The 25085-nt window shown below is 46.1% G+C and overlaps 1 protein-coding gene across 4 annotated transcripts in view; it reads left to right on the plus strand.

Annotated features, from left to right (window-relative positions):
• The first annotated feature begins 482 nt into the window (after window positions 1-482).
• Window positions 483-25085, plus strand: part of P2RX1 (purinergic receptor P2X 1) — a 156111-nt gene continuing 131508 nt past the window's right edge. Inside the window, exon 1 of one of the 4 annotated variants that reach the window (XM_075589992.1) lies at window positions 483-866. In XM_075589992.1, the coding sequence (XP_075446107.1) occupies window positions 730-866 (137 nt within the window). In that variant the 5' untranslated portion in view covers window positions 483-729. The remainder of the gene's footprint in view (window positions 867-25085) is intronic. The other 3 variants (XM_075589995.1, XM_075589991.1, XM_075589993.1) reach the window with 3 other exon arrangements.

The following is a 25085-nucleotide window of genomic DNA, read 5'->3' on the forward strand; positions in this document are numbered from 1 at the left end:
AAAATAACATTAAATAATGGATATCATTATAATGTAAAGGCTCTGCTGGAAGGGAAAAAAAGCATACAGTATACAGTATGATTTGTCTAGGTTTATACATTGCTAGCACTAAAAACTCCCAAATTCCTTCAGACCTCAGCACAAACACCTTCAGTTCTCTCATTCGTTAAAATAAGTAGTGCTGGTACTAATAATAATGGTAGAAGTAATTAAAAAAAAGTTCTAAGTCTGTTAAAAATTGGGTAGTGCTCATAAGATCTCATTTTAGTGGTCTGGGGTTCAGCGACCTTTTTTTTAATTAACAAACCTATAGTTCCCACTATTTTTTATTCACACATCTCCACTATGCTATTGTGCACTAAATAGCATTGAATTATCTGCTGCTACACGCGCTACTGTGGTGCGGGGCTGGATGTTGAAAGCAAGTAAATGATGACGATAACACGCCCCTTACAAAGCCACCCCCAGCCTAACCAAACAGGACATGGACAATTTGGAGGAGGCAGTAGGTTTTTGTAAATTAAAACTTTGGGGGCTCTTAACATTGCTTGCCACTCAACCTGCCTGCACTGAAAGCAAATTCCCCCAGATGTCAACAGAGATATTTCTTTTTATGCCTCTTAAGCAAATAAGGAGTTACCAAGATACCAGGGACTAAGGAGCTCCACCCTTGCACTCAGAAGAAGCTGCTGCTCTGACTTGGTGGCGTTGAATGAAGTGAAGAGAGAGATGGGGCACAAGATCAAGGAGAAGCTCTCCACTTTTCTTTTCGAGTATGACACCCCTAGGATGGTGCTGGTCCAGGATTTGAAAGTGGGACTGACATTCAGGCTTATCCAGCTTGGAGTTCTGGGCTACATTATAGGGTAAGACGGCTGCACTGCAAGAATGCTGATCAGCTGGGAGTGTGGGGACATAACAGCGGTGCTGCTATTTCCAATGTATACAGCTATTACATGCATCATGCATTGAAGTCTTATTGCAACAAGCAGTTACCAGTGACCCAAGTGTCCTTAAAAAGTAGTGGTATTGTGCCTGATCTAAAAGAAATACATTACATATACTGTATTTAGACACTGCACAAAGGTTTTCATGGAGGCATTTCCAAATAAATGTTTTTATTTTTAATGCATTCTGATTAAAAAGAAAGCAGAACTGACGGTTTCTATGGTATATATAAATGTAAATGTACATTTGGCTTGCAAATAAAAAGTAGTGGTACCCTTTAACTGTAATACAGTGTTTGTTTTAAACCCCTTCCAATCATTTGGCAAAAAAGGTGCCTTCTATTTTATACCATGCTGGAGTTAGTCTGATTCATGTTCATAATGTTTTTTTATTATTGTTTTGACATTAAAACTCAGATTCAGGTGCATTTTTTTACACACACACATTTTTTTAGCATGTTCTTGTATAACACTGCTAGTTTTACCAGGCGCTTTACAGGGATATTTTGCAGGCACAGGTCCCTGCCCTGTGGAGCTTACAATCTATGTTTTTGCCTGAGGCACAGGGAGATAAAGTGACCCTGAAATATAGTCTTTGATGCAGTGGAGAGGGAAATAATGCTGGGAAATGATGCCTAATTGTGGCGTTACTAGAAGTGAGTAACGCCAAGTTTACGTATAAGTTAAATAATGTAATGTTAAGTCCCCGCATTAAGCTTAACGGACTTTTATGGATATGCGTAATGTGCATATCATTTGCATGTCATTATCACTAATGTCCGTTATAGTTAACGCTATGCTCTTTACAGGAGAAAACATGCTTAACAGTATGTTTTTGTCCTTTAACCCCTTAGTGGCTACGTCATGGGCTTTTTAATCTTGTTTTCCGTGGGATATCGGGTTCGGCGCTCCGAATGTGATCTGGTACGCAGGGAACCAGAAAAGGAGGACTCCTGCTCTTCGTTTCCTGAATTGTGTAACGCGGAGACCACATGACCGCACAGCGGAGCGCCATGTGATCGCGATGGGCTAGAGGGGCCGTAGCACCCTGCTGTTCCAGTGTACACAGATGCAGTAAGACTTAGGCTACGATGCAGTAAGACTTAGGCTACGATGCAGTAAGACTTAGGCTACGATGCAGTAAGACAGGCTACGATGCAGTAAGACTTAGGCTACGAAGCAGTAAGACTTAGGCTACGATGCAGTAAGACTTAGGCTACGATGCAGTAAGTCTTAGGCTACGATGCAGTAAGTCTTAGGCTACGATGCAGTAAGACTTAGGCTACGATGCAGTAAGACTTAGGCTACGATGCAGTAAGTCTTAGGCTACGATGCAGTAAGACTTAGGCTACGATGCAGTAAGACTTGGGCTACGATGCAGTAAGACTTAGGCTACGATGCAGTAAGACTTAGGCTACGATGCAGTAAGACTTAGGCTACGATGCAGTAAGACTTAGGCTACGATGCAGTAAGACTTAGGCTACGATGCAGTAAGACTTAGGCTACGATGCAGTAAGACTTAGGCTACGATGCAGTAAGTCTTAGGCTACGATGCAGTAAGACTTAGGCTACGATGCAGTAAGACTTAGGCTACGATGCAGTAAGACTTAGGCTACGGCCCCAGTTGTCATGGCTGCACACACGCCAGAGCATCTTGCGGATCATGCACCCGTTTCAATTGTGTAACGCAGAGACCACATGACCGCACTGCGGAGCGCCATGTGATCGCGATGGGCCAGAGGGGCCGTAGCACCCTGCTGTTACGGTCCCCCCAGGACTCAAAGGGTTTAAAACACACTGTTAGTCTTAACATCAATTTAAGTTAGGTTAATGCCACTTAAAGTGGAGCTTTGTGGATCTTAGCCTAGAAGAGTAAGGGTTCTATGGCCCTTATTCTGTAAACTGCAATAGTGCTAATCCGGCATTATCGCATGGAAAGCCCTATTGAATTCAATGGGCTTTTCAGTGCGATAGTGCCACATTGGCGCTATCGCAGTTTACAGAATAACCCCCTATGTGTGGATTCAGGAAAGATCAGTGCTACTGATAATAAAAAGTTTGTAACGCTTTTTAAACCACGAGTGCATATTTTCTACCGCTTAATAAAAGAAAAACACAGAAGCGCACCAAGGGTTAAGAAATATGTATTACACAGTTAGTATAGTAACAAGTAAAAACTTACATATCAAAATAAATATGTCCAGTAGCGGCCAGTGCATGGATATTGGGTCCAAAAGAGTAGGTAGGCGCAGGAGGTATTTGCTGGTACTCGCAGATCAGTCCCGCGCGCTGGGGCTGACTTGCCCGGCAAAACTCAGTTCTTACTTCCGGGTTGCGGGGTGTCGCAAGACCCGTATGGAGTTGCCCTCCGATCATCTGTGTACTTCACGTCCCACTCGAGCGAGCAGATAGAAACAGCTCAAATCTTCGTGAGAAAACTGGGACTAGTGCAGCCACACGTCTGGACACCAACATGCACTGTGTGAACTCCGCAAAGCATTTCACACAATTCAGTGCTTCATCAAACGGCCTGATGAAGCACTGAATTGTGTGAAATGCTTTGCGGAGTTCACACAGTGCATGTTGGTGTCCAGACGTGTGGCTGCACTAGTCCCAGTTTTCTCACGAAGATTTGAGCTGTTTCTACCTGCTCGCTCGAGTGGGACGTGAAGTACACAGGCGATCGGAGGGCAACTCCATACGGGTCTTGCGACACCCCGCAACCCGGAAGTAAGAACTGAGTTTTGCCGGGCAAGTCAGCCCCAGCGCACGGGACTGATCTGCGAGTACCAGCAAATACCTCCTGCGCCTACCTACTCTTTTGGACCCAATATCCATGCACTGGCCGCTACTGGACATATTTATTTTGATATGTAAGTTTTTACTTGTTACTATACTAACTGTGTAATACAGGGGTGAGCAAACTTTTTATGCCGAGCCCCCCTTTTCATCCATGAAATTTCTCGGGCCCCCCCTGCCTGATGTAATCAAAATCACATGACGTCAGTGCATGTGCAGTGCATGACGTTAGTGCGAACCAGCTTTGTAACGCCCCCGCCACGCGTCTACAAAAAAAGTATTTATAGCACAAATTACATAACTTAAAAATAAATATTATAATATTTGTCTAATAGCGTTCCCATTTCTGCTGTATTATTAATCTCTCTCTTCCCGCCACATTAGAACACCTCAGGACCTCTCTAACCTCTTCCAGTCTCTCCCTGTATTTCTCACTCCCCCTCCAGTCCCTCTCTATTCCTCCCCTCAGTGTCTCCCCCTCCCCCCCCACTCTCTCCCCCCCACTCTCTTTCCCTCCCCCCAGTGTGTGTCTCTTTCTCCCTCCCCCCATTGTCTCTCACTCTCTCCCCTCTTCCAGTCTCACACTCCTCTTCCAGTCTCTCCAACTCCCTGTATTTCACACTCCCCCTCCAGTCCCTCTCTATCCCTCCCCTCAGTGTCTCCCCCCACTCTCTTTCCCTCCCCCTGTGTGTCTCTCTCTCTTTCTCCCTCCCCCTAGTGTCTCCCTCCCTCCATTGTCTCTCACTCTCCTTCCAGCCATTGCCTCTCCCTCCCCCCAGTGTCTCTCTTGCACTCTCCAACCAGCTATTGTTTCTCCCTCCACCCGGTGTCTCTCTCACACTCTCCCTCCAGCCATTGTGTGTCTCTCTCCCTCCTGCCAGTGTCTCCCTCCCTCCCACCAATGTCTCTCTCATCCCCATCCCCATGTAGCTCTTTCACCCCCCCTCCCCATGTCACACTCACTCTCACCCCCCTCCCCATCTCACACTCTCACCCCCCTCATGTCACTCACACCCTCCCCATGCCTCAGTCTCACACTCACTCCCCCATGTCCCAGTCTCACACTCACTCCCCCATGTCCCAGTCTCACTCTCCCACCCCCCATGTCCCAGTCTCACTCCCCCCCCATGTCCCAGTCTCACTCCCCCCCCCATGTCCCAGTCTCACTCCCCCCCCATGTCCCAGTCTCACTCCCCCCACATGTCCCAGTCCCCCCCCACATGTCCCAGTCCCCCCCCCATGTCCCAGTCTCACTCCCGCCCCATATCCCAGTCTCACCCCCATGTCCCAGTCTCACTCCCGCCCCATGTCCCAGTCTCACTCCCCCCCATGTCCCAGTCTCACTCCCCCCCCATGTCCCAGTCTCACTCCCCCCCCCCCATGTCCCAGTCTCACTCCCCACCATGTCCCAGTCTCACTCCCCCCCCCCATGTCCCAGTCTCACTCCCCCCCCCATGTCCCAGTCTCACTCCCCCCCCCCCATGTCCCAGTCTCACCCCCCCCATGTCCCAGTCTCACTCCCCCCCCATGTCCCAGTCTCACTCCCCCCCCCATGTCCCAGTCTCACTCCCCCCCCCATGTCCCAGTCTCACTCCCCCCATGTCCCAGTCTCACTCCCCCCCCATGTCCCAGTCTCACTCCCCCCATGTGCCAGTCTCACTCCCCCCCCCATGTCCCAGTCTCACTCCCCCCCATGTCCCAGTCTCACTCCCCCCCCATGTCCCAGTCTCACTCCCCCCCCCCCCCATGTCCCAGTCTCACTCCCCCCCCATGTCCCAGTCTCACTCCCCCCCATGTCCCAGTCTCACTCCCCCCCCCCCATGTCCCAGTCTCACTCCCCCCATGTGCCAGTCTCACTCCCCCATGTCCCAGTCTCACTCACCCCATGTCCCAGTCTCACTCCCCCCATGTGCCAGTCTCACTCACCCCATGTGCCAGTCTCACTCACCCCATGTCCCAGTCTCACTCCCCCCATGTCCCAGTCTCACTCCCCCCATGTGCCAGTCTCACTCCCCCATGTCCCAGTCTCACTCACCCCATGTCCCAGTCTCACTCCCCCATGTGCCAGTCTCACTCCCCCCATGTCCCAGTCTCACTCCCCCCATGTCCCAGTCTCACTCCCCCCATGTGCCAGTCTCACTCACCCCCTCTCCCCATGTCGCTGATGCTGCTGTGTACTGTAGCACAGCGCAGCACAGCGCCACCTAATGGCCAAAAGAAAAATTGCAGCTGCAGACGGCTTTTTTCCCTCTGCTCCTGGCAAAATCGCCGCTGCTTCCTGCGCCCCCCCTAAACAATCTTGCGCGCCCCCCAGTTTGCGCACCGCTGGTGTAATACATATTTCTTAACCCTTGGTGCGCTTCTGTAAGACAGGCTACGATGCAGTAAGACTTAGGCTACGATCAGTAAGACTTAGGCTACGATGCAGTAAGACTTAGGCTACGATGCAGTTAGACTTAGGCTACGATGCAGTTAGACTTAGGCTACGGCCCCAGTTGTCATGGCTGCACACATGCCAGAGCGTCTTGCGGATCATGCACCTGTTTCAGCCGCGACCTGCGGTCTGCGGCTGTGCTTGATGCGACAGGGGGGTGTGGCGGGGCGCGGCCATGACGTCACGCGGCTGGTTCGCCCTCTGGCTGAACCGCCGTCGTGACGTGGCCAATGCGATCGCGCTAGGCGATCGCGCTTTGCGGCTTGTGCGCGCACACACGCCGACTGGGGCCTGTCCCATAGAGGGCTGTGTCTTATGTGAGGCAGGCACGCTGCAGCAGCTACTGGGGACATAGCCTTACTGTCCTCTGCACCATGGACAAACAAACCAATGAGCGCCAGGGACAGTGTCAGCCACGATGGAGCTGTGGGGGGTTTATGCTTCTGAATGGTACCCCCCCGCATTGTTAATTTTTTGGTGCTGTAACCACAGTAGTCACGTGACCAGGCGTGGCAGCGTCACCGAAGATTGTTAGGCTTGTTACATCTGTCAGAGACAAAAGAAGACAGCCCAAAAACGCAAATAGTGAAGTATATCAAATATAATTCAATTAAAAATAAGGGTAAGTATTCTGCGTACATAAAATCAATAGAACATGGGCATTGTATGTGATCAACACAGAGGTTACCAAACGGCAAAACCGGAAATTCGAGCAGGGACAAATGTCTCGGGTGATTTTGTGATTTACAGTCTCACAGAGCCTTAGGCTGAGTCCATAGAAGGACAAGCAGCGCTGAGCCGTGCGGACGCTCTGCGCTGAGCCCCTGCATCCTCCATGAGGATGTCTTTAGAGGGGGCTCACGCGAGCGTCCGCAGGCGTGCTGAGGTGCTGGATTTTTCAGCCGACAGCCAAACTGTTTTTCAGAGCACTGTCGGCTGAAAACATCCAATCAGCGTGGAGCAGCGTCAACGTCACGTTGCTGTGACGTCGGCGCCGTGACGTTGACGTCGGTGCGTCGCGAGCGATTGGCCCAGCGACGTCACTGCCCCGCCTCCCTCAGTCTCCCCCCGCCTCCCGATCGCGCCCGCTGGCTCGCCTGCATGGGCATGAAATCGCGCAGATTTCAGTAGGCGAGCCTCAGCATCAGCGCGATCCAGCCCTGCTACCCCTTCTATGGCCCCAGCCTTATGCTTATCCACAAAAATAAGAAAGAACACAAAAAAGTTGACAAACAGATTGATGTAGCTTTTATTACAAATTATAATTCAGTGAATAAAAACATAGAAAATATAATCTCTAAACACTGGGGTATTTTATGCAACAATCCCATTTTGGGTGCTCATCTTGTTAAATCACCTAGATTTATATACAGGAAGGCTAAAAATCTGAAGAACACACTGGCCCCCAGTGATATTGGCCAGGTACTCTGGGAGACTGTGAATAAAGGGTGGTTTAGTTCACAAATCTTGGGGAATCACGTCTGTGGCAAATGCTCTATTTGTAAATTCCTTCAGCCAGATAGAAAAAGTATCATGTCTAAAACAACTAAGGAAGTCTTTGTTATTGACGACTTCATTTTATGCACTTCTACCTTCATAGTGTATCTCCTGGAATGTTGCCTGTGGGTTACAATATGTTGGCAGAACCAAGCGTAGCCTCAAAGTACGCATTCAAGAACATATCAGAAACATCAGTGTTGCAGGGTACATGCAACCACACATGCGGGTTCTTTGGATAAGGCTTATTTATTTGAGCCTTAAAACATACAGCACACCAAAAACAAATAGCTTCTCATCAGAAAACAAAAGAAAATAGCTTCTTCTTCAGAAGACAAAACAAAATAGCTTCTTTTTAGCAGACAGAACAAAATAGCTTCTCTTTAGCAGACAAAACAAAAATAAGGCAGCTTCTCTTTTGTATGCAGGAGACAGACGGTTCATCACCCATGTACTTTGCAACACAGACCTTACAGCAGTAATCTCTTCAGCATTTTCGGTCCTGTCTCCTCACCAGCTCTCTTGCATGTGTGTACAGCCTGGGGTTTTAACACCTTGATTATGCAGCTGGGGTCAGACTAATTAAGCAGCCCTTCTCAACTTAACCTCGTCACTGCTGCACTGCAAGCCTAAACATAGGTTTTCCAGGCATATGGTTGGTGACGTTCATTCACCCTGTCACATTCCTCCCCTGTTAGTGTGTGGCTGGAGCCACACACGGCTGAAGCCCGATCCTCCACCCCTTCTCTAGAAAAGAAGTCAGCATTTGCATTTTCTTTTCCAGGCCTGTGCTGAATCTCAAATGAGAAGGGTTGGAGGGACATATACCACCTGGTCAATCTAGTATTGGAGTCCTTCATGCTATTTAACCACTTTAAAGGAGCATGGTCCGTCACCAGAGTAAAATGGACTCCAGCCAGGTACTGCCTCAAAGCCTCGATTGCCCACTTTACTGCGAGGCACTCCTTCTCAATCACTGAGTAGTTTTTTTCCCTCGGGAACAATTTCCTACTCAGAAAAAGGATCGGATGTTCCACTCCCTCAAACTGTTGTGACAACACTGCCCCTAGCCCTATCTCTGATGCATCGGTTTGCACTACAAAAGGCCTGTTGAAGTCTGGGCTTCTAAGGACGGGACCCTCTGATAGACACCTTTTTATGTACTCAAAGGCTCTCTGACACTCCCTTGACCATACCACTTGTGTAGTGGCAGACATTTTTGTGAGGTCCGTTAATGGGGCTGCAACTTCCGAGTAGTTGGGGATGAACTGCCGGTAGTACCCTGCTAAACCCAGCAGAGAGTGTACCTGCGTTTTTGTTTGGGGGGTCGGAACTTCTTTATGGGCAACTACCTTGTCGGCTAGTGGCCTTACTTTTCTACCTCCCACTGCATACCCTAAGTATTTAGTTTCCGCCTTACCTAAGGCACATTCTTAGGGTTGGCTGTGAGCCCTGCCTCTCTTAGAGATTTGAGGACCGCTTTCAACCTATTTAGATGGGCCCACCAGTGTTTACTATAAATGACACTGTCATCTAGGTAGGCTGCGGCATAAGCCCTATGGGGTCTCAGCACCTTATCCATGAGTCTCTGAAATGTGGCTGGGGCTCCATGCAGTCCAAATGGCATTGTCACAAACTGGTTTAAACCCATGGGAGTGGCAAAGGCTGTTTTGCACTTGGACTTTTCCTCTAAGTGTATTTGCCAGTATCCTTTTGTTAAGTCCAGCATTGATATATATTCCGCGTTACCAAGGGCGTCAATTAACTCGTCCACCCTTGGCATCGGATATGCATCAAACTTGGATACTGCATTGACCTATCGGAGGTCCACACAAAATCTTACGTTCCCATCGGGCTTAAGGACCATAACTAGTGAACTACACCACTCATTGCATGATTCCTCAATCACTCCTAATGTAACATTTCTTGTACCTCCTTCTCTACCAGAGCCCTACGACTCTCAGGCAACCTATAAGTACTTTTACCCCAGGTGCTGTGTCGATCACATGTGAAATTAAATTAGTTTGCCCTGGCAAATCAGACAAAACATCATGGAATTGTGTAATTATTTCTAACAAGTCCCCTTTTTGTTCAGAGGTCAACTGTCTACCCATTGAGATTTTATTGTCACCCACGATGTTCTCCCGTGGGGGCTGAGGAACCAAATCCATTTCCTCCTCCACCGGGTGAATGAATAGAGACCGCTGCATCTTCCAGGGTTTCAGCAAGTTCACATGGTAAATTTGTTTACCCTTCCTGGACCCTGGTTGAGCGATCTCGTAATCCACATCACCCGTGCGGCGGAGTACTTCGAATGGGCCGTGCCATTTGGCTAGGAGTTTGCTCTTACAACTGGGTAACAACAACATTACCTGGTCTCCCGGGTGAAACACTCTCATGCGAGCATTCTGATTGTAATGTCTCTCCTGACTGTCCTGGGATGATCTAAGATTCTCCCTAGCAAAATGGCCGACCACATCAAGGCGCTTCCTAAGGTCTAGTACATATTGCAGGGTATTCTTAGAAGGGGACCGCTGTTCCTCCCAGGACTCCTTTAGGAGGTCTAGGATACTCCGGGGTTGGCGGCCATACAGCAGTTCAAATGGAGAGAATCCCTGGGAGGCCTGGGGAACTTCCCGCACTGCAAACAGCAGAAAAGGGAGAAGTTCATCCCAGGCTCTCTTCTCTGAATCTACAAATTTCCTCAGCATCCCTTTTAGAGTTCGGTTAAATCTTTCCACCAATCCGTCAGTCTGTGGATGGTAGACCAATGTCCCAACCGACTTGATCTCTAGTAATTTTAAGACATCCTGCATCAGTTTAGCCATAAAATTTGTACCTTGGTCTGTCAACATAACCTGGGGAAGTCCAACCCGTGAGAACAGCTCCAACAACTTGTTGGCTACTTGCTTCGCCTTTGCTGTTCTCAGGGGGCATGCCTTGTTGCATAGTCAACTATTACAAGAATAAACCTGTGTCCTTTCGCAGAAGGATGTAGAGGTCCTACCAAGTCTACCCCAATCCTTTCTAAGGAATTGACACTAAGGTAGAGGAACCAAAGGGGCTGTTTTTTGTCCCTTCTGACTAGTTAGCTGGCACTCCGGACATGCCGCACATAACTTAGCAATATCACTATGCATCCCTGGCCAATAGAATCGGGACGAAATACAGTCCAATTTTTATCCCTTCCCAGGTGACCACCCCAAGGGACAGTATGGGCTAGAGTGAACACAGATTTAACAAACGCCTTGGGAACCAATATCTGTCTGGTGACCTTCCCTGTTTGTGTCGCCTATTCACCCTATACCGGATATCATTTGATAATTCAAAATGGGGGGATACTATCACCCCCTGTCCATTTAAAATCTGCTCATCAATTTTTACCCCCTTGTCATACTGTCTTGCAAGGACTCGGTCTTCCTTTGGCCTCTGGCGAAAGTCAGGGAGGTAAAGGTCTGATAAATCTCCAGGGCCCATATCCCCCTCCCTCTGGCCATCTCCAACCATCACTTGTGACCTCTGGCTACTATAATGGTCACCTTGAGACCCAGATTTCTGCAACCAGTCCTGTTTGTCAGAGCGTCTTTGCTTCCTAGTCTTTGGAACCCGGTGTCGGCTTGGGAAAAGGTCTGCCGAGAAGGGGAACAGTTTGCCATGGTTCTCCTGAGCCACAGAATAAGGCTCCTCGTGAGAGACTGGGGCCATTAGGTCTGAAAAGAAAGGCCAGTCCCGGCCGAGCACAACGGGGGCAGGGAGCCAAGGAGTGACTCCTACTTCGAGGTAGGCCTCCTGACCCTTTACATGTAGCCGGATTTTGGCCATCGGATACTGTCTTACATTGCCGTGTATATATTCTATGTTCCATGGAGAGTCAAAAGAACACACGTTAGGCGGTAACAGTCCCTGGAAGACCATAGTTTTCCCAGAGCCCAAATCGACAAGGGCCTGGATGGTTTTTCCCCCAACCTGGGCTGGAAGTAGCCAGGGCTTGTAGTTTTCTCCAGTGGAGGCCGAGGCGACGGTCCTGCCGAATGAACAATCCATCCGTGGACAGTCCACATGCCGGTGGCCTTGTTCTCCGCAGGCAGAACATGGAGAGGGTTCCCTCGTAGGAGGGGGCCGTGGATAGCGCTCTGCTGGACCAGACACTGGAGACCAGGCATCTGGTGGGTCCTGTGGGCGACGTCCTCGGAAGCTCCTCTCATTTTGCGACGAGCCAACATCAGGAAGTAGATGAGGGTCTCGGCGAGGACCAGCATTTGGACTCCGCCCTTGCTGGAACGACTGCGCCTTCCGTTGGACTTGGCGGTTGCGCGTGGATGGCCGTAGGTTCCCCGTTGATCCGACCTCCTTCTTTGGGCGTCCGCAGGTGCCAGTGGAGTCGGATCCGTCGGGCCCAGGACACTCGTCTGCTCCTCAGCCCCAAGGAAGTTTTCCACGAGTCGGACCGCCAAAGCTAGGGTTTCAGCAGTGTGGCATTTTACCCACGAGCGTGCGGAATTTGGTATTATTTGTAGGAATTGTTCCAAAACCACCTGCTCAAGAATTGCCTCCTTAGTGCACTCCTCGGGTTGTATCCAGCGCATACATAAGTCTAATAACCGCTGAGCGAGGACCCGGGGTCTCATCTTAGCGATGTACTTCATGTTCCAGAACTGCTGCCGGTAGGTCTCTGGGGTCAGACCTAAGCGATCCAGTATGGCGGCTTTTACTTGTCGGTAGTCCATTGCCTGATCTGCAGGTAGGCCCTGATATGAGGCCTGGGTTTCTCCTATGAGGAGCGGGGCCAAAGCAGTTGCCCAGCGATCTGCAGCCCAGCCCTGAGCTTTGGCAACCCTTTCAAATGTCAGTAAAAAAGCCTCTGCATCCTCGTTCAGAGCCATTTTCCTCAGGAGTACCGGGAGTTTGTTTGCAAGTTCTGGACTGGCAGACCCCTGGAATTGGGTCAGCAGCTTGGCCATCTGCTCCTACTGTGCTGCCTGCTGCTGGGTTAGGAGCTGGGTTTGCTGCTGCAATAGTCTTTCATCTCTCTCTGCTTGTAGCCGGGCCTGCTCCTGCATTAACTGTCCCTGCTGTCTGGTCTGCTCGCACAGAAACTCTTAAAAAAATTCTTCAATTTTTCTCATTCTTGTGTGTGTGTGTGTGTGTGTGTGTGTGGCCCTTTAACTGCAGGGGCCTTTCAAAATCCCACTTCTCACACCATATGTTGCAGGGTACATGCAACCACACACGCGGATTCTTTGGATAAGGCTTATTTATTTGAGCCTTAAAACATACAGCACACCAAAACAAATAGCTTCTCATCAGCATACTAAAGAAAATAGCTTCTTCTTCAGCAGACAAAACAAAATAGCTTCTTTTTAGCAGACAGAACAAAATAGCTTTTCTTTAGCAGACAAAACAAAAATAAGGCAGCTTCTCTTTTGTATGCAGGAGACAGACAGTGCATCACACATGTACTTTGCAACACAGACCTTACAGCAGTAATCTCTTCAGCATTTTCAGTCATGACTCCTCACCAGCTCTCTTGCATGTGTGTACAGCCTGGGATTTTAACACCTTGATTATGCAGCTGAGGTCAGACTAATTAAGCAGCCCTTCTCAACTTAACCTCGTCACTGCTGCACTGCAAGCCTAAACATAGGTTTTCCAGGCATATGGCTGGTGACTTTCATTCACCCTGTCACAATCAGGAATGTCTTTTACAAGCACAGTGTGTCGCGCCATTTCTTGGCGCACCACAATAAGGATCCTTCTTTGCTAACGTTTAAAGGAAATCAACACGTTCCGTGTAATAGGAGGGGAGGAGATAGAGTTGAGACTCTTTCAGCCCAAGAGACATTTTGGATACATAAGTTAGATACAATGTCACCTAAAGGGTTAAATGAAGACGTAGATGTCTGGGCGTTATATTAACCTACCTGGCTAGCTTTATAGTGATTTAGGGCCTTATGCAGTAAGCGCCGATAAGGCTTTTTTCGGCATTTTTTGCCCTCTCGATTCAGTAAGCTCCGATAAGTGGGAATTATCGACAACTTTTCTTCCCGATAAAAAATTATCGGCAGCCGGCTGCCGATAAGCCACTTATCGGCACTTTTTGAACTCGGTGGAATTCAGGTAGCCCCGATCAGCTTTTCGGTGCTGATCGGCACTCCAGAATGGAGAGTTTATCGGGAATCCAGCCCGCCAACTAAAGTTGGCAACTTGGTGGAGGAGAAGCATCGACAAGGGCGACACTTAGAAAAAATCAGGCCTTTTTCCTGTCTGTGATTGATGCCGGGGGTCTCCGGAGCTGATATCCGCACCGGAGCCCCCCGGCATGCATGCGAGGCAGGGAAAATGCATTTAAAGGCCACTTCATTACCTTAGCGGCTAACCGCTAAGGCAATGAAGGGGTTAACCCACCGTGCCAGGTTTATTGTGGGTAGCGGGTGTGGGTGAAGAGGGTATTTGGCCCTTGTTCTTTGTTTAGGGCTTGCGGGGGGGTTGCGGGTGCACTTAACCCCTTCACGACCGTAGCAGTTAATACCGCTACGGTCATGAAGGGGTTAAGCCCTACCGCTACCCACCCGCAAGCCCTAAACAACCACCGTTGGGGCTAATACCCCCTTCACCCACCCCTACTACCCACAATAAAAAATAATTACACACAGCAGCCCCACACGAAATAAATAAATCTAAATAAATAAATAAATATCTCTATATAAATAAATAAATAAGTATATATATATATATATATATATATATATATATATATATATATATATATATATAACCCCAACAACCCCTAACATACACATATATGCACATCAATGATACTATAGGCCGGCGGGGGCCCTCGGGTGTTACCCGCAGGCCTGCAGTACCAATTATGTGCCCCCCCAAATTAATGTCTAAACACATACATACTTATAAAGAAATAACCCCCCCCCCTTAACACATACAGTATAGTAATGGCCACAATTACTATTATCCACAAAGGGATAATAGTGAATGTGCCCATTTAAAATACATAAACAGCAATAAATACATTAAATACATATAGCACTCACCCATGCCCGGCTGCCACGATGAAGGCCATCCTCCTCTTCATCCTGCCCATGCCTCCTCCGCTGCTGCAAAACAGACACAAAAATGAAAACATCCAATGTGATGTCCCCTAACCCCTTAATCACCATAGCGGTTATTAACTGCTACAGTCATTAAGGGGTTAACCCACCATCACTCACCACTCGGGACGCCTACATACCCTCCCACACTAACCCCCCACCCCGTGAGGCCTAACCACCCTCACCCACTACCCACAAGGGAGGCCTACCCACATACCGTTGGGGAATCCGCCCCCCCCACCCCCAGTACCCACAATAAAAACAATACAGTGACACAAAATAAACATCATTATATTTATTAAATACATTACCCACCCCCTGTGCCTCCCCATAAATATAAGATTTATCCTTTTACAAACAGGGTTCATAACACAGCCCCACGCGAGTCTCCGGTGGGCTGGCGGGGCACCTGACAGACCTACAGGGTACCAGCAGCCCTTTTCAAACAGGTTCTGGAGGCCTGTTGGTGGGTCCCGCCAAGCGCCATGGCCCCCAGGTGGTCTCCTTGGGTCACCGTGGGCCACAATTGGGTCCCCACGGTAGGCCCAAGGATGTCTGGGAGCCCCAGATCAGACCCACAGGTGTCTGCGGGGCCTCGGGTGGTTCCCACGGGGGTCTGGGGAACTCACGAGTGCTCACTACGGGTCCGCGGTGCCCCCGCGGATGTGGGACCACCGCTTCATCCCCGCACCTATGGGTCGGCGGTGCCCCCACGGATGTGGGACCACCACTTCATCCCTGAAGACTACGGGTCTGAGGCCACCGCTTCATCCCCGCAGGTATCACCCGTGGAACCACCAGTGGGAACTCCATCCCTACTCTGTTTGTAAAAGGATAAATCTTGTATTTATGGGGGGGCACTGGGGGTGGTTAATGTATTTAATAAATATAATGATGTTTATTGTGTGTCACTGTATTGTTTTTATTGTGGGTACAGGGGGTGGGGTGGGGTCCCCAACGGTATGTGGGTAGGCCTCCCTTGTGGGTAGTGGGTGAGGGTGGTTAGGCCTCACGGGGTGGTGGGTTAGTGGGGGAGGGTATGTAGGCGTCCCGAGTGGTGGATGAGGGTGGGTTAACCCCTTAATGACTGTAGCAGTTAATAACCGCTATGGTGATTAAGGGGTTAGGGGACATCACATTGGATGTTTTCATTTTTGTGTCTGTTTTGCAGCAGCGGAGGGGGCATAGGCAGGATGAAGAGGAGGATGGCCTTCATCGTGGCAAACGGACATGGGTGGTGAGTACTATATGTATTTAATGTATTTATTGTTGTTTATGTATTTTAAATACACAGGGGGTGTATGTTGTTTATTGCAATGTTTATTGGGGGCAAATGTCCCCAATAAACATGCTATTCTGCCTTAACCCTTCATTGCCTTAGCGACTATCCGCTATGGTAATGAAGCAGCATTTATGTATTTTTAATAATATTGTGCGGAAGCAGGGGGGCTCCTGAGCTGAACCGCATTGATTTGTGGCTCAGAGACCCCCTGCTTCCCGAGTTACAAGCCCCGGTTTGGGGCACCGGTGCCAGTGTCGCCGCCATATTTATAGCGGACACGGCGCGAATGGGACGCTATAAAGATGGCGGCGACACTGCCACCCGATGACACATTCCGGGGCCTGAAACTCGGGAAGCAGGGGGTCCCTGGTCCACAAAGCAACGCGGTTCAGCTCAGGGGACCCCCTGCTCACAGTACACTATTATTAAAAATACATTCATGCTGCTTCGTTACCGTAGCACATAGCCGCAAAGGTAAGGAACGAGTGTTTATTGATATGTGTGTTTTACTGATAGTGTAGATGTGCAGAGGGTCTCCGGAGCTGAAGCGCTTTGGTTTTAGGTCCGGGGACCCCCTGCTTCCCGAGATACAGGCCCCTTTATGGGGTGCCGGTATCCCTCTGCTTTTTTTAAATTCCGTGGTCACGTGATCGGGACCTTTAAATGCAGCGGGATACCGGCACCTCATAAAGGGGCCTGTATCTCGGGAAGCAGGGTGTCCCCGGACCTGAAACCAATGCGGTTCAGCTCCGGAACCCCCTGCACATGTACACTATCAGTAAAAGTTGTTTATAAATACTTTATTTTTTGCCGATGTTTGCGCTGAGAGAGCGGCTGGTCTCTCTCTGCTGCAAACACCTATCGGCAGAAAAGGCGTATGGGAAGGCTTATCGGGAGCCAGGCTGTATCGGCACAGGCTCATCGGCAGTTTTGCTTTCCCAGTGATTCGGCAGGGATCGGCATGGATTCGGCCCTTACTGAATACTGCGAGGGCAAATCGCCAAAAAAAGGCCTATCGGCAATACTTGCCGAAGAGATTTTATCGGAGCTTACTGCATGAGGCCCTTAGTTCTTTCCTCTCTGTTTACATTATTACCATAGTTGTTGACTCTGTATTATATTGTCCTTCTTCATCCATTCTAATTACTGTTTTTCTCATTACAGATTTTATACGGCTTATGTTTAAATAAATGTATTGTGTATGCTTATCATATGTAATTATTTCCCAGCTGTCGCGATTTCCTCCGCTACTAACCCGATTGGTTGTTTGTGTTTGGTCAGTTAGCCAATGCGGGAGGTTCGACAGTTATTTAGCGTCTCTTGGAAACATTGTTGAATTAACCCCTGATGAAGTAGCATTTCAGCTACAAAACGCGTAGGATTATTGCTTTTTATTCTTCAATTGCTAATTTTAGCCATATTAGTTCTATGGGTTACCTCCCAACACTGTGTGTGTGTATGCAATAAGTCTGATGCTCTGTCTCTGCGACACACCACTGAGGAGGGGGTTGCAAGTAGCGGTGACGTCACTGACCGGTGCATTACACCTTGAGTGTTTATCTGAGGTTATACCCTGTATTAAAGCCTTACTTTGTGATCCATGGAATGGTAATACATAAATGCGTGTACCTGTGGGCTTACCGTCATCGAATCATTTATATGGTGCGATTACTGCATCTAAGAGCATTATTCCGCTCTCTACCTTGGAACTGATTTAAACAGGGAATAATGATTGGTATGAGACTGCCGCGTCCCTGAATAAAGCAACCTCAGCTCACCAGGCGTGGAAGGTTAAAAACGGTTTATTTGACTACATAAAAACGAAAAAAAGAGACAAACAAATACAAAAAAACACCTACGCGTTTCAGGCTCTAGCAGCCCTTTCTCAAGGAGTATAGTTGGGTCTGTGAGATAAGCTCATTAATATAGCCCCTCCTGTGAACTGAACAGCAGCTGTGGATTGTTATGTAATCAGACAAAATCACATTGGTTGTCATGACAATGGGAATAACATGCATGGTATAAAAAACACAACTTGATTCATGAAATTTCCTGTCACGAAATAACTGACTTTCATTTTACTGGCTGTTTCTGGACTGCAGACCGATTGGATTGATTATTTGTTTGAACTTAGACTGTAGAAGGAACATTTGTTGATTGATTCCATAATAATTTTTCCTACCACCCTACAAGATGGATTCAGAGATTGAAGTTGATACAGATAAAGAGCCTACTAACAGGACACATTTTGCATTTAATTGCTTTGACCTTACTGATTAAAAAAGGCCAATTCTGTATTTGACAAAGACCATGATTTAGTATGTGAAGATGCACAAGATCTTAAGAAATATTTTCAACAATTGGAGAAATTAATCTCACATGATCGAAGGGTTTGGTGGGAAATCACTACACTTGAAAATTAATAAATGAATAAGAGGATCCCTAGAGGGTTAAGAATGAAAAAATCTGGCTGAAAAAGAAGTACAAAAATTACAGGATAAATTACAAGAATTTACCCATATGAGTGAATTTAATGAGCTTGACGAGAAACTTGCTGTGAATATTACCAAATTTGAAAAAAATCTTATGCAAGCAAAACAAATAAAATATGATCGTGATAGACTTGATTACGAACGCAATCAAGTCTATCTATGGCAAAAGACACAGCCAACTCAAAAAGCTCAGAAAAAACACTCTAATGAAAATAAAACACAAGGTTATAATAAACCCACTAAATCTATTCTGAAGAAAGCCCAAAAAATGAGACAACAAAATAGAGATACAACTGATGCAGAAACCACAGATAATGAATCAAATGCACATGGGGTGTCCTTCTCAGAATATGACTCATTAGCTTCCTCTACTGAGGAAAGCACTACGTTTGGACACACTGGGTATAGTCCTAATCTTATTTCGAAACGCCAAACTATGTCAAAAAACGGAGAAAGAAAGGCCACAATCCAAAACCAAATATAGGGGGAAATCCTTCGAAAAAGAGACGCCAATAAAAATTGAGGATACTAATGTTATCAACTTGTCACATCACACTCTAACAACATCTGAATTAAGGGTCTTAGACCTCGGTTTATCATTTGCTCCTGATAGAAATTTTGATCTATTTACCACAACAGTAGATTTATTCAAATTTGTTAGAAAACTTTCCCTAAAAAGATTTTTCAAACTGAAGGAACAAAATATAGAGCATTCTACACAGACAGTTTCAACAAATAATGATAATATAGGAGACACAGAGGTGAAGATATTTGACATGCAGAATCAACTTACATTTAGAGATCACTGTTTTTTTAATGACATGATGGAATTATTAGATGAACACAAACCATTAGTAGATCCTAGTGTTAACTTTTTGGGATGCAAACCTTCGGGACTACATAACAAATCCAAATTTTGTCCGGATAAAATGGGAGGCACAGCAATAGATTTATTCAGTCAGGCTGTACAAAGAGATTTACTTCTGTTATCTAAAGGTATACAATTTACCAAACAACCATTGAACCGAGAGAATGTGCACCCAGAACTGAGACATGCGATCTCTTCCTTAAAAAACAATGACAAAATCGTAGTCAAAAATGCAGACAAAGGAGGCGCAGTCGTAGTTCTGGACTATGCATATTATCAAACAGAAGCATTAAGACAATTAAATGACCAAGCCTCTTATCAGATTTTGTCCATAGATCCCACGAAGAGGTTCCAAACTGAACTCAATGACTTAATAGAAATAGGAAAAGATCTTTATATCTTATCTCAGAAGGAGTGTGACTATCTACATTGCTTGCACCCTATTATTCCTGTTTTTCATCACCTGCCTAAGGTACACAAATCCCTTGATGCACCACCGGAACGTCCAATAGTTTCGAGTATAGGAGCACTGGGTGAACACTTATCTATTTACATTGATTATTATTTACAACCCATTGTACACACCCTCCCTTTTCACTTATTGGACACTTCTCACCTCCTCACACTTTTTCAACACTACCCTTGGTCTTCGGATTTTCTCTGGGTGACCTTGGATGTTTCTTCTCTATATTCTATTATTGCACATACACATGGCCTTCAAGCCACTAGATATTTTTGGGAATTAGACACATCACTGTCACCACTTCACATAGCTTTTTTATTAGATTGTATCCACTTTTTACTCACTCACAATTATTTTTTATTTTCAGGGTCCTTCTACCTCCAGACACGTGGGACTGCCATGGGCACATGCTTCGCACCTTCCTATGCGAATCTTTTCATGGGTTGGTGGGAAGCAACCCACGTGTTTGGAGATAGGAACATTCACTTTTATCGTCGCTACATTGACGATCTCTTACTCATTTGGAATGGCACAGTAGAAGAATTAAATTTGTTTATTGAATATATTAATTTTAATACACTAAATTTGATTTTCACCTCACAATATCACTCTACCTCTATACACTTTCTTGATTTGAGACTTTATGTAGGTCTTGATCAACAGGTACATACGGACATTTTCCGTAAAGAGAACGCAAAAAACACTCTATTACATGCAAGCAGTGGACATAGTCGGAGTCTTTTCAGAGGTATTCCCTATGGCCAATTCATACGCCTTAGGAGGAATTGTTCAAACACGGAGGACTTCCAGTTGAGATCTATGGAACTAACAGATCGGTTCCTATCCAGAGGCTATAAAAAAGATATTGTATCTGAAGCATATCAAAATGCGTTACAACTAAACAGAGACGATCTTATACACAGATCCCTGGAGAAGAACAAATCAAAGATGAATAAAAATGACAAAAAGAAACTCGGAGGTTTTGCAATAGATACACCGTATTTTATTACAGTATTTAGTAAACAGGCAGATGCAATAAGAAATATTGTAAACAAACATTGGCCCATCTTGACGATAGATCCCCTACTTAGAGGGATGACCACAATTAAACCCGAGTTTGTTTTCCAAAAAGCTCAGACGTTGGGCAATATGGTCTCTCCTAGTGTCATTAGGAAAGATAGATTAGGCACTAAGAAGGAATTCTTTCCTAATTTAGTGGGATGCTTTGCTTGTGGGAAATGTAAAATCTGCAAATATGTTCTACGGTCCAAAATGTTTAGCAATATAGATGATACTAAATTTTAATATATCCCCTGTTTCATAAATTGCAAGACCGAATATGTGATCTATATGTTGATTTGTGGGTGTAATAAGAAATATATAGGTCTCATTGCACGTATGTTCAAAATAAGAATTCTTGAACACGAGACTTATTTTGAAACAAGATCAATTGCACCCAGTGTCCAAACATTTTAGTACATGCCAGAATGGGTCTCTTAATAATTCTAAATGTATTGGTATTGAACATATACAAATCCACTACAGAGGTGGTGATAGAGTTAACACACTCTATCGCAGAGAGGCCCACTGGATTTTCACACTGGATACATTGATCCCAAAAGGGCTTAATACAGAGTGGGACCTGAAATATTTCCTCTAATGTAATTTATATGGTCTTTACTTGTGATTAATCTGCTATGTTCTGATATCAACCTCTCACATTGAGAGAAAATACATTCACTGTATAGTTGATACATACAATCTATGTTGAGTATCCTTGTGTTTTCTTTTGCCTTACGACACTTATTATACTATGATTCTTAAGTTCTCTTCTGTTTTTCCTATAGTAGTTTCTATGTTCATATTTGTTGTATCAGACAGAAGAATTAACTGTTTTCCATATTGATGTGTATTTTGCCTTGTGCAATTTATTATTAATCAGTTTTTCTTTGGTTTAAACTTGTTACTTGATGTTTTTTCTATTACGATGAAATACAATATAGATATAATATACTTTACGTATTACATATATCTTTTGGTTTTAGAGAAATTTCATGAATCAAGTTGTGTTTTTTATACCATGCATGTTATTCCCATTGTCATGACAACCAATGTGATTTTGTCTGATTACATAACAATCCACAGCTGCTGTTCAGTTCACAGGAGGGGCTATATTAATGAGCTTATCTCACAGACCCAACTATACTCCTTGAGAAAGGGCTGCTAGAGCCTGAAACGCGTAGGAGGTGTTTTTTTGTATTTGTTTGTCTCTTTTTTTCGTTTTTATGTAGTCAAATAAACAGTTTTTAACCTTCCACGCCTGGTGAACTGAGGTTGCTTTATTCAGGGACGCGGCAGTCTCATATCAATTATTATTCCCTGTATGCTGTTCTTCTGCTTGGAGAGACGCACTGTGGCCTGGAGGACACGTCATATGGGATTTGTTGCTGCACGGAGATCACTCACGGCACTCACGGAGTGAGGGGAGCGTTCCCGGACAGACCGGAAGTAGGTGTACATGCCACCGGCACTCGGGAGCTCCAGCAGCTTGAGAAGGAAGCAGACGGCAGCAGGTTGGAGATTTCGTGAGGTCTGTACCAGGACCGGATCAGACGAACTTGTGGAGGCAACGGAGGCTACACTGAGGGATCCAAAAGAGAGGTAACATACATTTCCTCCACGGTGTATATATCCCAAGTAGCGATATCCAAAGGAACTCCCACTCCACATACTCCTATCTCTGATCCTATCTCCAATCAACATAAACCACATCCCACGTCCTTTATTCTACCTCAAGACACAGACCACAGTTGTCCCATATATTATTGTTCATTATCTACTATTTCTATGCTCTCCGTTTAGAGCTTTGGGTAGCTTTCCTTTTGAGAACTGATTTAAACACCTGATGTGGGGAGTTTCCACTGATGAGACATACGCTCCGAGATGGACTGATATTGCTGCCTGTGAGGGAAGCCACCGAGACGACCTCCCGATATCATCCAGGACTACTCAACCGAGGGATGTGTACCTGCTCGAAGTTCCGGTTTTGCCGTTTGGTAACCTCTGTGCTGATCACATACAATGCCCATGTTCTATTGATTTTATGTACGCAGAATACTTACCCTTATTTTTAATTCAATAATATTTGATATACTTCACTATTTGCGTTTTTGCGCTTTCTTCTTTTGTCTCTGACTCTCTAGGGTTTAGGGGTGTTTAGCCACACCCTTTGATACGGCTGCAGACGCTCTTCAAGACCTGTCACATTTTTGTATGTTTTTACAGTTATCAGTCTCTGATCATAATATTTATGAGCTGTAGGGTATATGACATTTGCACTTTATATATTTTGTCACTTTTTGCACATATTTATCAGTTTGTAGTTGAGTTTAGCTGCGCACTTTATTCCTTTATTGTTACATCTGTACCTTCTTCTGGTGTACCTTTAACCCTTAGGGACCATGTGTGTTTAACGATTGAAGCTTTCCCCAAATCCCACAATATATCTCTCTTTTTGAGTATATAGAACTGTTTCCCCCCCCCCCCCCTCTGGGAGATTTTGCCTAGGCTACTGGTACGTGTGGTGCTGGTTACCTGTGAGGGTCCAGGAGAGATGAGCTTCTGCGATGTTGTTGGAAACAGGACAGGCTTTAGGTGATCCTCAGGTTCTTTTCATTTGGTGACAGCGCCTCCAGTCATAGAAAGCTACAGCAGAGCTGCAGGCAGTCCCTACCAAGACGGTTCTTTTCTCCTATACTTCTGTCCAATAGACTGTGACTTAGCCAGAAGTACAGTATATAAAAGGGGTCTTTATTTGATGAAGCCACTACAGATGGCGTTTGCATATAGTGGAGAATGGGTTTCAGGCCCTTGGATGGTGCTGGCCAGCAGATAATTTTGAAGCCTTGTGCTATGCACAGATCTTGGCTCACTCAGCCCCAGGAGGGGCTGAGCTCCTCTCCCTTTCTCGGGTAGGAAGGCACTGACTCTATATAATTTGGAAGGCATCCTCCCTAATGCAAAAGGGATGGCCACAGGGTCTGCACAATGATTGGCTGCAACACAAACCAAGGGTCACCTTCTCTCTTGCCACTCAAGGAGGCTGTGTGAGGGGGGGGGTAAACCCCACAGGATAGCCCCCACAGGATAGCCCCCACAGGAAATCCTGTCACTACCAGTAGCTACTAGGACTTGCGTGACAGGAGGGCAGAAAGATAGTCTGGACCAGCCATGGCTATACTCTCCCCTAGGTGAAAATTTCCATGTCCTCACTGGGATCCAATTTGGGCACCATCAGTAACCTGAAGCCTGCAAAACAGAACAGCTTACCGCAGATGTATAACATAACCATAAACAGTTACACAGACAATTAGCCATATCATCCACCGGTTTGCAGCGATGATGAATACTTAGCTATTCTTCCAACGGGAAGAAAAAGAAAACCCTCACTTATAATATTTAGGGTATAGATTTTTTGCTAGCCAAACATCAAATAACTTGGTGCAGATGTAATACACCTTGGGAGGACCAGGGCACTGCCTAACTTCTACCCTATCCTTGTAGATACATGTACCCATTAGCCATTTGCCCATAACAGAACGTATTTTGGAGTCAATAATATATCTGTCATCAGAAAATTTGGTCTTAATGATTTCTACAATATATATATATATATATAATGGACATGACGTCATCGCGTTGACGTCGTGGAGGGGGAGCTAGGGTGAGATTGTTCCTGATACTACTGATGGGATAGTTGGAGCCGAGTTACAGCGGGGCTGTGACTGTACCTTGATCACGGAGGTACTAGCTTACAGCACGGATATTATGTCAACCACATGCTGATATACCTAATTGCGCTGCAAATGATCGTAAGATACATTAGACTGGTGGAGGTAGAATTTGTGTTATGTGAGTAACCAGACTGCTGGAGGTATTATTGCTGACATAGGAGTTGAATATACATGCTCATCTGACAATACTGCCTGTATACTCCACCCAGAGATAATGCTAATACCCCCATCTAACCTTCTAGCACTGAGTATTACACCAGATATTGCTACTAATGGTGCGCTACTAATCTGTGGTGCGCTGTGTTACACCTCTAACTGTTTAGGTCATGACTGTTAGATATCATCAAATACTTATTGATCCTACTAGCTAGAGCTCTCCATAAAGAGTTTAGCTAATTATT

Source organism: Ascaphus truei, chromosome 3, assembly GCF_040206685.1.
Source record: "Ascaphus truei isolate aAscTru1 chromosome 3, aAscTru1.hap1, whole genome shotgun sequence".
In the NCBI taxonomy this organism is placed as follows: domain Eukaryota; kingdom Metazoa; phylum Chordata; class Amphibia; order Anura; family Ascaphidae; genus Ascaphus; species Ascaphus truei.